Source organism: Cetorhinus maximus, chromosome 17 (assembly GCF_964194155.1).
Source record: "Cetorhinus maximus chromosome 17, sCetMax3.hap1.1, whole genome shotgun sequence".
NCBI classification, from domain to species: Eukaryota; Metazoa; Chordata; class Chondrichthyes; order Lamniformes; family Cetorhinidae; genus Cetorhinus; species Cetorhinus maximus.
In genome coordinates this window covers 43469522-43483981 of record NC_135895.1, presented here as the reverse complement: position 1 = coordinate 43483981, position 14460 = coordinate 43469522, and the positions used below count along the sequence as shown (strand labels likewise).

General features: G+C 40.4%; 1 protein-coding gene across 1 annotated transcript in view; it reads right to left on the bottom strand.

Annotated features, from left to right (window-relative positions):
* The window catches only part of orc1 (origin recognition complex, subunit 1), a 31513-nt gene that overhangs the window by 4253 nt on the left and 12800 nt on the right, over positions 1-14460 (bottom strand). The window contains exons 6-14 of the mRNA XM_078561104.1: positions 12166-12279; positions 9509-9698; positions 8738-8853; positions 8020-8121; positions 6851-7022; positions 5638-5745; positions 1151-1300; positions 612-731; positions 236-405 (exon numbers count right to left, since the gene is read on the bottom strand). Of these exons, the coding sequence (XP_078417230.1) occupies positions 236-405; positions 612-731; positions 1151-1300; positions 5638-5745; positions 6851-7022; positions 8020-8121; positions 8738-8853; positions 9509-9698; positions 12166-12279 (1242 nt within the window). The remainder of the gene's footprint in view (positions 1-235; positions 406-611; positions 732-1150; positions 1301-5637; positions 5746-6850; positions 7023-8019; positions 8122-8737; positions 8854-9508; positions 9699-12165; positions 12280-14460) is intronic.

Below are 14460 nucleotides of genomic sequence, written 5' to 3'. Positions count from 1 at the left end.
GGTCAGACCGAGTGAGGACAGCAGATTTCCTTCTTTGAAAACTCCATGGATCACATGGGTTTTTCCCAACCATCCAGTTATTTCATGGTTACCATTACTGAAACTAGCTTTTTCACTGGACTCAATATGGGCAGCACCAAAGGAATGCTGCACATTAAAATATACGGAACTTGTAATTATTTACAGTGGACAGTCTGGTAATCAAATAAAGTCAACACAGCATTTAGTTATTTACCTTATAGCAGTAATGTATGGTGAGGAAAACATTTCATCAAGAGCCTGTACCACATGAGGCATTCCTACAAGGCTGGATGCAGCTTGCTGAGCTGCTGAATATTCACATATTTCAGCAGCTCTCCTGCAAATGTCAAGAGCACGCCTTGCATCACCAGACAGAGCTGCCACCTGCATGGGTACAAAACAGCAGTTTGGTATTTATAAACACAAGTGGTTGATATCCCATTGCGTTACTCAGATGAAAAATGTGTCCTTTTCTTCCTGCAACACTCACTCTTTTGGTCTCTTACTGTTCCTCCTGATCAAAGTTTTTAAAAAAACTCACATTTGCTTCAATTCATCAATTTTCATTTATTCAACTAGACATCACTCACCTTTCTACCCACCAGCTGAATAGCATCATCTTCAAAAGCCTTTAATCGGTTGAGTCTCGAGGAAATGATTCGCTGCAACTGTTTGTAGGTATACGGCTGGAAGGACATTCTGGTCAGTCCCTATTTTGAAAGAGGTCAACATGTCCTATTATATCTACTAATCTTCTGACTTTTTCAGCTAAATTATATAATAAAATAGTATAGTGTCAATAATTAAGCAAAACAGTAGTTGGAGCTTCATTTGTATTTTGAAAAGGAAGCAACCCAACTAAGAGGCAATTCTTACATCAATTTCAACTTAAAAAAAAAAAAAATTCATTCACGCAATGTGGGCTTCGCTGGCCAGGCTAGCAATTATTGCCCATCTCTAGTTACTCTCGAGAAGGTGGTGGTGAGTTGCTTTCTTGAACTGCTGCACTCCATGTAATGTAGTTACACCCACAGTGCTGTTAGGAAGGGAATTCCAGTGAAATTTCACACCGAATGTCTTAATAGTTGCACCAACTATTAGAAAAATATTTGTCAATTGTTTTACTCACCAGCCTGCTTGCCACCCGGTTCATCATGATCCTCTCTGGCAGATCCATTGTGTTGGCTACTGCCAGAACCACCAATTTTGTCTGCTTTCGCGTGGGCCAATCAAACAGGTTATACATAACATTCTGTTTCCGGGTCCACAAGAGATCAAGCTAAGGGGAACACAAGTTGAACATTAAAATTAGCTTGTGAACTCAAAAGGCTTGCTTATTTTGCTTTTAATTGTTATTTCACTAGATCCAAGTAATGTAAGCAGATTTCTTTTTAAATTATTTGTCTCCACAATGTTCATGCCACTGGAAAACACCATATTTATTGCCCATTTGAGCTCACCTGCAGGCAATGATAGTGAGCCATCATCTTGTCTGGGGTGATGGCTCTCCCAGTGGTTTTAGGTAAGGAAGTTCAGCATATTGCTCCAGCAAAGAAGAAACAGTGATAGACAGGATGGTATATAATTTAGAGGGGAGCTTGAAGTGATGGTGTTTTCATAACCTTGCTGTTCTTATCCTTTTCACTGTTTGAAGTGCCATTGAAGTAAACTTGACAAGTTGCTGCAGTGCATCCTGCAACAGGGAGCTCTTTTGTATAATTGTTCTTGTTAACCCAGACATTAACTGGTAAAGATTGGTATGTGTATATATAATATATATTAGGAGAACGAGTGGATATTCCAGTTATTGCCCACCACCAGAATACAATTAAACACTCAATTAATATACAATTAATACTTGGGAGGTCAGTAAAGAGTATATTGGAATAGCCAAGTCTAGGTTAAACAAAGGCATGGATGAGGGAATCAGCACAGGAAAGCTGAGCCAAGGTTGGAGTCGAGCAACATTAGAGATAAGAATAGGCAGTCTTAGTGGTGAGGTGGATATGTGATAGCAAACTCATCTCGAGGTCAAATATAACACCAAAGTTACGAAGAGTCTGGTCCAGCCTCAGACAAGGAAACAACATTTGTTATAGGGACCGAAGACAACGGCTTCCGTCTTCCCACTATTTAGCTGGAGGAAATTTGACTTCAGATTTTAACAAATTTGTTGTGTCCTTATGTAGGGGGATACACCTTCCACTGGAAAAGCTGACAGCAACCCTCACCTCCACGGAATTGGTTTTGCCCTCCGAAATAGGATCTTGGATGCACTGTCAGAATTCCCCAATTGTATAAATGACTCATGACACTTCACTGACAGCTCAGGTGTAATCAATATGCCATCATCATCAGTGCTTATGCCCCAACCCATCGCTCTGATGAAGATATTAAGGAAAAGTTCTAATCTGACCTTGATGAAGTCCTCACTGCCATCCCAAAAGAAGAAAAGATCATCCTTCTGGGGACTCTACTGCCAGGGTTGGCCGTGACTCCGATGTCTGGAGAGGAACCGTTGGCACCTTCTGGATTATGTCATTGTTTGAGTCAGAGGCTAAGTGATGTCTGTATCACTCAATCCATGCAGGGAACTGATGCCTGCTGGGCAAATCATTGATTTGTTCGATCGGTGATGAACATCCACCTAGCACCAAGATATTGCAAGAGTCCAAAATGTCTCAGGCCTAAAGCAGCCTAACTGAAGAGAGGAGTTCCAAGCACTGCTCACACCCAACCTGGAAAATCTCTACAGATCCAACTCAATTTCAAAACAACGGGATCAAATAAAGTCAGCTGTACTAGACCCCCGGTGTCCAGAACATTGGGTTCGAGCATCATTCGTCACCAGGACTGGTTCAATGAAAATGATGCAGAAATGTGAGACCCCCTGGGACAAAAACGAGTATCCTTCTTTGCCTGGCAGAACAACCCAAGGTCGCAAGCAAGGAGGCAGCATTCCAACAGCTGGCGGCTGACACCCAAAGACAAGTCCGAAAGATGAGGACAAGTTGTGGGAAGAAAATGCCCAAGAGATTCAACAGTGTGCTGACTGTCATGATACGAGAAGCTTTTTTTGAAGCCTCGAGGGCAATCTTTCAACCAAGGTCAAATGGACAACATCCCAATTGCTCACAGGATGGTGTCTCTCTTCTCAACATTGGAAAGAACATTTCCAACAACTCCTCAACCCGTGAATCCACAGTGGCAGTTGATGCTCTCCAGGCTATCCCCCAGTACCCTGTGCTAGAATCCATGGGTGAACCACCACCGATGGGAGAGCTGCAACAAGCAATCAAATGGATGAAAACAACAAAGCCTGCAGAACCCCGATGGTATTCCAGCTGATGTCTTCAAAGCTGGTGGGCTTTTGCTCACATCAAGACTCCATTCACTCATCCTATGGATTTGGGATGAAAATAACTCCCTCCCAACTTCAGGAATGCAACAATTATAACTATCTTCAAGAGGGAGATAAATCATGCTGTGGAAACTATCAGGGTAATTCCCTCTTCTCCAAAGCAGGGAAAATCCTGACACAAATTCTCCTGAATCGCCTACTTCCTGTCACTGAGGAGATCCTCCCAGAGACAGTGTGTAGCTTTAGACTTTGAGGGACCTCTGACATGGTTTTGTTGCCAGGCAAATCCAAGAAAAATGTTGAGACCACCACCAGGAACTCTTCATTGCATTCCTCAATCTGACCAAAGCATTTGACTCAGTAAATCGTGAGGTTGTGTGTGGATTGTGCACCAGAGATTTGGATGTCCAAGAAACGTCATCACAATCCTACAACTGCTTCAAGATAATATGACTGCAACTGTCTTGAGTGAGAGATATGAAACAGTCCCTTTCAAATTCCAGACTGGTGCCAAGCAAGGGTGTGAGATAGTCCCCATACTATTTACAATCTACCTGACTATTTACAATCTACTATTCACGTCAAAGATCAACTGACCTTTAGCATAAGTATTAACTACCGCCTAGCTGGAAAACTCTAATCTTGGTCACTTCCATGCCAAAACTAAACTGACCACCATAGACATACATGATCTACAGTGGTGTTGCACATTCTGCACCAGATTTGCAAGCCACTGGTCATCCCTTCAATTTTGCTTAGAAGAGTATGTTGCCAAAACAAAATTCATATCAACCCAATCCTGGTCAGCCAAATATCCTACCCCATACCTATTTAAAAAATTTTTTATTCTTTCACAGGATGTGGGAGGTTTTAATGCTTATTCCCAATTGCCCTTAAGATAGTGGTGAGCCACCTTCTTGAACCGCTGCAGTCTGTGTAGTGTAGGTACACCCACAGTGCTGTTTTCAAGAAAGTTCCAAGATTTTGAACCAGCAACAGTTAAGGAACGGCGATATAGTTCCAAGTCAGGATGGTGTGTGGCTTGGAATTCTGTTCCCATGCATGTGCTGCCCTTGTCCTTCTAGGTGGTTAGAAGTTGTGGGTTTGGAAGGAGACACTCTGGAATATATTGAGCACTTCCCATACCTTGGCAGCTATCTCTCTCAAAAGGCCACCAATGACAAGGAGATCCAGCACTGGATCGACTGCACCAGCTGAGCCTTCTACAAACTACAGCAACGAGTGTTTGACAACAAAGAACACTGCAAGTCAATAAAAGTCCTAGTGTACAGAGCAGTTGCCCGCCCCACACTCCTGTACTGCAGTGAGACCTGGACTGTGTATCAGCAACACATAAGAGCACTAGAGAAATTTCATCAGCAATGCCTCCACTGCATCCTTTGAATTCAATGAAAGGAACGTCGAACAAATGCTTGCCCTTCTTGAAGGCTGCATCACAAGCATTCAGGCAAAACTCCTACAAAATCAACTGTGATGGACTGGACACTGTCTGGATATCCAAAAACCTCTCCCAGACCAGGTCCTCTTTTCTCACCTCTCAAATGGCCAGTGTTCACGGGGAGGACAAAGAAAATGCTTCAAAGACATTCTGAAACTCTTCTTGGAGCATGGCTTGCTTGACATTAATGACTGGGAGGAGTTTGCTACCAATTGTTCAAAATGGTGACAACTTGTCCATCAAGTTGCATCATGCTTTGACTCCAAATGCCTTAATGATGAGGCAGAGCAGCAGTAGAGAAGGGGAGAAAAGGAAGTAGAACCTACACTCTGGATCCATCTACTTTGTGTGATGTCCTACCCCATGTTCCCAAAGATTTGTGGGTCAAGAATTAGCCTGTTCAGTCACATGAAGATCCATGGCAGAAACCAGTGACCCTGAATATTCGCCATTCTCAAATTGAGGGACAGCTGACAATGATGTAGTTTGACTTTCTCAATCAGGTCAAACTAAAACTAACGTGTTCATATTTTAAAAATAAGTAATGATTTATAGTGGAGCAAAAAAGACTATAGTAAGCATCAATATTGTAAAAATTGTGAATCAATCAAGCATCACAGAGGGGAAAAACTAATTCTCACTATTGCGAAAGTCAATCCAAAAAAAAAAATGGACACAAAAAATGTGTAATTGCACTGAGAAAGAAATTTGGGTGGGGGCATTTAACTTACTAAACAGCAATTCTATCCAGTGTTAATTCAGTTCAAAGCTTTAATACTATATGCCCAATCCTCACCTCGTCCACCAAGAGCACTGTGGTCTCCCTCTTTGGGGCTGGTGTACCAAACCGCTTCTCAAGCAATGCAGCAGCATGGTCTGCAGTGGCTTTCTGTCCTGTCAATAACTAGGAAGCAGAAAAAGTTTTTTTAAAAATTGCAACTTTTATGCATATAAAAAGGAAAGAATAATTTTCATTTGCAATTTTTCTTTTATCCCTCAGAAATGAACAAAGCAGCTCAGTTACAATTGATTACACTTTTGAAGTGCAGCTATTGCTATTCCGAGCACAGGAAAATTCTACAACATAATACAAGAACAGGTATAAATCTGTTCTGCTGATGCTGCTTGAAGGAAGGATGTTGGCCTGGGTGGCAGGACAGCTCCCTACCCTTTTATATTGTAACGTGGAATTTTTAACAAGCAGATGCATTTTTGGATTAATATTTCATTGAAGGATGATATGCCAACACCACAATGCTGCCTCAGTTCTGAGCTCAAGTGTGATTATGTGCTGAAGTCTTAAGCTGGGTCAAAACATATAACCGACACACTCAGGTGGAAAGCACTAACATCTGAGCCAAGGTGACACCAAACTTTTCAGGAAATACGTATTGAGTAGCATATCCACATGTTCTTTATAAAAGGCACAATTTTAAAAAAAATTATTTGAAAGGAAGTTTAGAGCTAAAGGGTGCGTGCATAGGCATAAAACTCAAGCTGCTCAATATGTGGATAAGCTGCATGCTGCAGCTAAAACAACTCAGTTGACTGAGTCAGGGGGTTGTGATTTCAAGTCCCACTCCAGGAATTAAGCAAATAACTTCAGGTGAAACTTCTGTACTGTATTGAGAGTGTGCTGCATTGTCAGAGATGATGTCTTTTAGATGAGGTGTTAAAGGATTCCTGTCTGTTTATATAAAAAATCCCAGGGCACTACTGTAGGGGACTTGGGGCAGACCGGGGTTGGGGGGGTGGGGGGGGGTGCATGCAGGAGTGGAGATGGTAGTAGGGACTTCTCTCAGTATCCTGGTCAGCATACACCTCATAATCAAAAGTTATCTGATCTGTTTCTGTGGGGCCTTGCATTTCATATAGAGTGACTACACTTTAATTATTTTTCTGCAAGGCATTGTTTAGGATACTGATAAGGAGAAACATCAAATTAAATACATGTGCGTTAAACTCCATAGTACCAATTATACATTTTGACCCTAAAATTAGATTTGTACCTTCAATATCTGTACATAGCATTGATGAGGGTCTGTAAGTTTCATTCCATTGATTTCTATAAATTGGAACGAGGGGAGGTTATCCTGTTTTGCTGCATGTTGTAGACACCGCATCACCTCATGCACTGTTGCAGTTTTTCCTGTCCCTGGCACCCCAGAAATATACATACACCTATGAAAGACAAAACTTGATTTTAGAGCAGAAATTTAAAAAATCAATGGTCCTGGTTCCAATTCTGCAGTCAGTGAATTGACAGCGCTCGTCACTGACCCCGAATATAGCTGCCCTCAAAGATCTAGTGATCAGTGGCATGGATTTCCCTATTCCCAACATTACTTTGATTAAAAGCAAAATACTGCGGATGCTGGAAATCCAAAACAAAAAAAAAAAAAAAAAATACCTGGAAAAACTCAGCAGGTCTGACAGCATCTGCGGAGAGGAATACAATTAACGTTTCAAGTCCGAATGACTCTTCATCAGAACTAAGGAAATATAGAAATGAGGTGGAATATAAGCTGGTTGAAGGGGGGTGGGACAGGTAGAGCTGGGTAGAGGGCCAGTGATAGGTGGAGGCAAAGAAGAGATTGCCTTTGATTCCTGTGTCAACCCAAGGGGATCTCCAGGCATGCAGCAAAAATGATATTATTAGAAAGGCTACACGGCTAGCAATTCACACTGAAGAATTTTCAAACAGCAAAACAAGGGAGTAAAAAAAAAACACTTACTGTCTTTCACTTTTTAATCACTTTACAGAGAAATAAAAACAGGGATATACACAAAAGATTAAGGTAGAAGCTGAAATATTAAATTTCAATTTTTAAAAACATTTGACATGCCACAAATTATTTGTTTCCCCGGCCATAGAGGCTGTTCAATAGAAATTATGAACTTAGTACGGGTACGGCATTAAAAACTCAGTTAGACCTCACTGAGCAAAGCATAACTTTCCCAAGAGTTTTACAGCCAGACTATTAGCATAAAATTGGAAGTTCACGTCAATTCAAATTACTTCCTTCATCCTGTATTCTATCAATGACTGGGTTCGCAAAGTCATAAAAATGTATTGCCAGTAGGGTATGCCCCCTATTCACTATCACAACACATCAAAACCACAAGACAGTCAAAAAAAACTGAACAGTTGCTTTCAACAAGAGCAAATGTTTCATACCCTCCGGTACCATCAATCACTTTACTCTCCACAAAGTTGTAGATGTCTTGAAACTCTTGCTCTCTACAGGGTAGAGACTCTGGTACTGCAGACACATGTAATCTTAAGAAAATAAAACAGGCAAAGTCAAAAAAGCTCAAGAGTCTCACAATTAACGTAATCATCATTTTCATAAGGAGTCAATGCAAGCAGAACACAAAAACAGACTAGTTTTTTTTCCCTTTGCTAATGCCCAAATAACCCATTTTTGGATTTTTTAAAAAAAAAACCAATCTCCTCCCCACCTAAAATAATAAAGCCAGTTAACCTTAGTGTCTGGGAAAAAAAGGCAATGAAACATCCCAAAGTCAGCAAATCAAGCAATTTCTTTGTTACATGATCCGCTACTGCTAATAAGCCTAACTCTTTGGAAAAAAAAATCTCCTCAAAATAATTAGCATACAAAGGAGCACATTAAGAATCAGTTATACAAAGACATTAAATTTCATAATAACAGTGCATTGTGCTAATCATTTAAGTCTTGATTTAAAAAAGGTAGTTCTGTGGATTTATCACGTTGTCATGATAAAGCCACACGTATGTATTAGTCTGAATGTAGTTAACGTGCTAAAAAAAGGAGCTGACAAAGCTATTTTCAAGATTCCCATCTATTCAAACTTTACCAGCATCTATTTTTAATAACAGAGTGGGCATTAGCAAATGTCCTTGTACTCAGTACCTTGCTCTGGCCTCTTCCAACACACTGGTGGGTGTTTTAGCCTGCTGGCTCCTCCGAGGAATACTTGGAGTACGGTGGCAGGGTGTCCTTGGAGTCCGAGGAGTTCTTGACACAGGCTGAAGATAATTTAAAGAGAAAACATAAAAAACACACCCTGGAACAAAGCCACCTGCAGATATAATCCGTGGACAAATCTACTGCACAGCCACTCAGCTACAGATGTTAAAATACTGGTACACATTTTATCTGCCAATTACTGCATTTAGAATTTGAAAATAATACCAAGGACGGTACAAATTTGGTGCAAAGAGGGAAAATGTTTTAAGGTCACCTTTTCTGAGCAGCACCGTGTCATTAAATTCTGACCGTGTTTGTTTTGTTTAAGCAGTATTTCCTTGAAACTATCCAATGCGTATTAAAAAGCAATGGAATAGATTATGTATTAGTTATTCAGGGACACACAAAACAGAAATGCAGAATCTACAGCATATAAACCGACCACTTGGGGTTAAAACTTGGTAAACTTTAGGGAAATTACCCAGCCTGCGAACTCTATTTAATGATGATAGTACATTCATTTCCACAAACGAAATACGTGGGGTGAAGCCAGTTGGCTGCTGTGTGTTAACTGTAGTTAACTGAAAAACCATTTGGGTTGATAATACTTGAACCACTTTGTTTGATTTCCAAGTAATCCACCAGTCAAAATAAATTTGCTGTCTGGGTGTATTCAACATCAGGTGGTATCAAGGATTTTCACAATTAACATACCGTCTTGGCTGGAGTCTTTACAGTCATCTTTGCTGTGGACTTCGGTGTTTTAGGAACAACCTTCTTTGCAGATTTCATATTAAATGGTAAATCATCCTCTTGCTCCTCATTCTCACTGCTACTTTCACTGCTTTGTTTGTTGTCTGGAAGGAATTCATCTTCACTAGACTCTTCATCATCCTGATCATCTCTTAATCAGAGTAAAGACTCGTCATTAGAAATATGGTATAGGAATCAACCAAGCTGGAACAATTTTTACAATATTAACTGTGCTGGGTAGTTAGAAGTAAATAAGCACAAAAGAATTAACTCTAAATCAGCACAGGTCTATCTAATTAAATCGATAAAGTTAAGAAAAAGTGCATCCTCGGATGCTAACTGGGAAAATGCACTGCATATGATGATATATAGAGATATATGGACTACATTTGAATTGTGTTCTGTACTGAATTAGTAAACAGACACTCAAAGGCTAGCCTTAAAGAATGGGCATATTGCTAAGTACCAGAGGGCTACAGTAAATCATAGGTTTCATCAATGCCTTCAGGGGAGTTAGACAATTAGAAAACAGGGGAAGAAAAAATAATATTAATAGAATTTGGCAACTTCAGAAATTGATCCAGAAGCACAATGGTGATGTAATATCATAATCGAGAGCCAAATATAAAGTGTTTAAGATCAAGACAAAAATATATTGTACCTAAACATGCAGAACAAGTTTTAGATTGAAAGAATTAACTCATCATGAAACAAACTTCTCTCACCACACATCAGCTTCCCAATTTCCACTCATGCCTGCTATTCCACACTCAAAACTGATTGCTCGATAATCTCAACACATTATGGAAGCCTATCACTACGTTCAAATTTCAGATATTTTCAACCACATTCAACAATTAGTTTTAATGTTACTATTGGGCTAATTCAAGCAGTGTCAATCACAACATACTGAAATCCATTAAACCTTGAAAATGAATTTTACTCTGAAATACTGAATATTTTGCTTCTGTCTTCACTATAGAGGAAACAAAAAACATTCATGTAATAGATGTAAATCAGGAGGTGGAAGGGAGAGAGGAACTTCTTGAAATTACAATCACTAGGGAAGCAGCACTGAGCAAACTAACGGAGCTACGAGCTGACAAGTCTTTGGGTTCTGATGGTCTTAAAGAGGTGGCTAATGAGATTAGATGGTGTTCATTTTCCAAAATTCGCTAGATTCTGGAAAGGTTCCACCAGACTGGAAAGTAGCAAATATAATCCCTCTATTTAAAAAGGGAGGCAGAAAACAGGAAAACATAAGTCAGCTTGACGTTTGTCATGGGGAAGGTTTTAGAATCGATCATTAAGGAAGTTATAGCTGGACATTTAGAAAAACGCAGACATAGATAGGTCGAATGAATGGGTAAAGATCTGGCAGATGGAGCATAATGTGGGAAAATGTGAAGTTGTTCACTTTGGCAGGGAAAATAATAAAGCAGAGTATTACTTAAATGGAGAACGACTGCAGAATTCCGAGGTGCAGAGGGATCTAGGTGTTCTACTGCATAAGTCACAAAAAGTTAGTATGCAGGTACAGCAAATAATTAAAAAGGCTAATGGAATGCTATCCTTTACTATGAGAGGAATTGAACTTAAAAGTACGGATTTTATGCTTCAGTTATACAGGGCATTGGTGAGACCACATCTCAACTACTGGTGCAGTTTTGGTCTCCCTATTTAAGGAAGGATGTAAATGCACTGGAGGCGGTTCAGAGGAGGTTTACTAGATTGATACCTGGAATGAGCAGGTTGTTTTATGAGGAAAGGTTGGACAGGCTGGTTTTGTTTCCCACTGGAGTTTATCAGAGAGTGAGGGGTAACTTGATTTTTTTAAACCAATTCACAGGATGTGGGCTTCACTGGCTGGGCCAGCATTTGTTGCCCATTCCTAGTTGCCCCTGAGAAGGTGGTGGTGAGCTGCCTTTTTGAACTGCTGCAGTACATGTGGTGTAGGTACACCCACAGTGCTGTTAGGAAGGGAGTTCCAGGATTTGGACCCAGCCACAGTGAAGGAACGGCAATATATTTTCAAGTCAGGATGGTGAGTGACTTGGAGGGGAACTTCCAGGTGGTGGTGTTCCCATCTACCTGCTGCCCTTGATCTTCCAGGTGATAGTGGTCATGGGCTTGGAAGGTGCTGTCGAAGGAGCTTGATGAATTGAAGTATGTAAGATCCTGAATGGTCTTGACAAGGTGGACATGGAAAGGATGTTTTCTCTTGTGGGTGAGTCCAAAACTAGGGGGCACTGTTTCAAAATTAAGGGTCACCCTTTTAGGACAGGGATGAGAAATTTTTTCTCTCAAGGGGCCGTGTGACTTTGGAACATGCTGCCTCACAAGGTGGTGGAGGAGAGGTCACGGAATATTTTTTGAGGCAGAGGTTGATAGATTCTTGTTAGGCAAGGGAATCAAAGGTTATCGGGGGTAGATGGGGGTGTGGAATTCAAAACACAAACAGGTCAGGCTCGAGGGGCCGAATGGCCTACTTCTGTTCCTATTTTGTATGTTTGTATACACAAAACCACGATTTCTAGCAACTTTGCACAAATTAAGGCCAGGGATTCCTTTGCCTTGAAGGGAAAACAAAACCAACATTAATAATTGTAAAACCTTACTTCAAGTACTGTTTCAGAAGAACTGAACAGCACTGTGCAGACTTTCTACAAGACCTTGAAGTATCAGGGATATTTTCCATTTTACTTTTGCTTTCCATTTTCTTCGGCCTAAAACTTGTGAACAGACAAATGAGAAACTGTTTTATGCTTCAAAACTAGTGCACAAAATATACAAGATCTATTAAAAACAGTGGCATAGGTTTTATACTAGGATGTAGCATAATATCCACTTTAACTTAATACCAATCACCTTTGAATACACATGGTTACAGATAGAAATTTCTTCCAAATCTTGTCCAGAAAGTGCATTCACGTACATTTTTTAAATAAGTCATTGTATATTTTTTGGAACTTGCTGTCACATGAAATAATGGAGAATGACATAAAATACATTAAGGAAAGCCAAATAAGTACCAAGGGAGAAAGGAATAGAAGGATTTGAAGAAGTTGGTGGTGGGTGCGTGGGAGGCTCCTGTGGAGCATCAACACTGGTATAGGCCTTGTTTCTGTTGTTACATACATTGTACACATGAGGTTAACATACATTTTGATTCCCCTAAACTTGTTGCTGGGTTGTATTGAAACTTCCAGGTTTTATGGCATAACTTGCACTCAAAGGAATGAAGGTCAGGGTTGGTTGGAATCACTTCCCTTCACAGTCAAGAGGGGATCCCAGAATGCTTGGTATTTCTCAGGCTACAGAGAAAAGGCTGATTGACATTATCTTCCACATGTTTTAACCAGGATGGCTGTGTGGGGTAGATGGGGAACTGACTACTATTAGTAGTTGCAAGAAATGTACTAGCCGGCTTAAGGCAGAAGGCCTTCCTTCGCCACTGGGTAGAAGTGGGTCTCCCAGAATGTTATTCAGAAGGGTTTGGGGTGCAGGCCAAGACCTTCTGGCTCCTGGCATGCCAGCAGATCAAAATTTGCAAAGATCATTTACTATGTATGAGGTTTGATATAGATTCCTGCTTAAGTGGCAAAGTGAAGTAGGTTTCTGAAGGTAGTTAATACTTCATCTGAAAATAGTGTCACAATGGGAGCTGAAAGTCAATAGCTAAGCCACAGAACACAACATGGCCCTCCATGGAGGACAAGCTTAGTCTAATAATCCCTTGCTCATGCTCGGCTATAAATGCACTGAAGGTAAAGGTACTTCAAGCTGATCTTTATCCCCAGAAAACAAAGAGAAATGGGAGGCTTTGTTAATACATTTCAGCTCATTGCACGCATTAAATGGATCTAATAAAAAAAAAACCCTTCTGGATAATGCAGAACATTTATTGTACAATAAAGGAAACAAAACAGTTTTGCAGCTATTTCTTAATTAAAAAAACTACCTCGAGCTTGTTTGAGAATTATTTTGGGGATTCATCTTCAATTTTTTCACTTGTTGGTACATCGGAACTCTAAGGATCATAGGATAAGAAATTTACAATCTATTTGGCCCAGCGAGTCTGGGGCAGCTAAAAAGCTTTCCCACTTTCTAGCTCTTGGTCCATAGCTCTGTAGGCTACAGTACTTCACATGCATTTTTAAATGCCTTGAGGGTTCCTGCCTTTACCACCCTTTCAGGCAATGACTTCCAGCCCCCGCCACCCTATGGGGGTATTCTCACCTCACCTCTAATTCTTTTACCAATTACTTGAAATCTATGCTCCTTGGTTACTGACCTCTTTTTCCGAGGTAAATAAGTCCTATTCAGACTATTTAGGCCCCTCAAAATGTTATACACCTCAATTAAATCTCCCCACATCTTCCTCTGTTACTAAGAAATCAATCCCAGCTAAAATTTTCCAGTTCAGGCACCATCCCTGCAAGTCTCTGCTCTAACACAACGACCAAAACCCTATGCAGTACTCGAACTGTGGCCTGATTAGTGTTTAATGCCATTCTAACATAACCTCCCTGCACGTATATTCAATGGCTTGGTCAATAAAGGAAAATATTCAGTGCTATAATAAAAACAGAAAATGCTGGAAAAACTCAGCAGGTCTGGCAGCATGTGTGAAGAGAGAAACAGAGTTAACATTGAGTCAAATAGGATTCTTCTTCAGAGAGTATCCAGTGCACTGACTTAACCACCATATCCACCTGCCTGCAACCTTTAGGGACTATGCAAGTGCAACTCCAAAGTCCCTCTGCTCTTCTATAATACTCAGTGTCCTACCATTTATTCAATATTCCCTTGCTTCATTTGTCCTCTCAGAATTCTAGTGATCTTATTTTGCAATTTCTTACAGGGTGAAAGAGCATCATTCTCACTCCGTTCAGATTGAATTCCATTTGCCA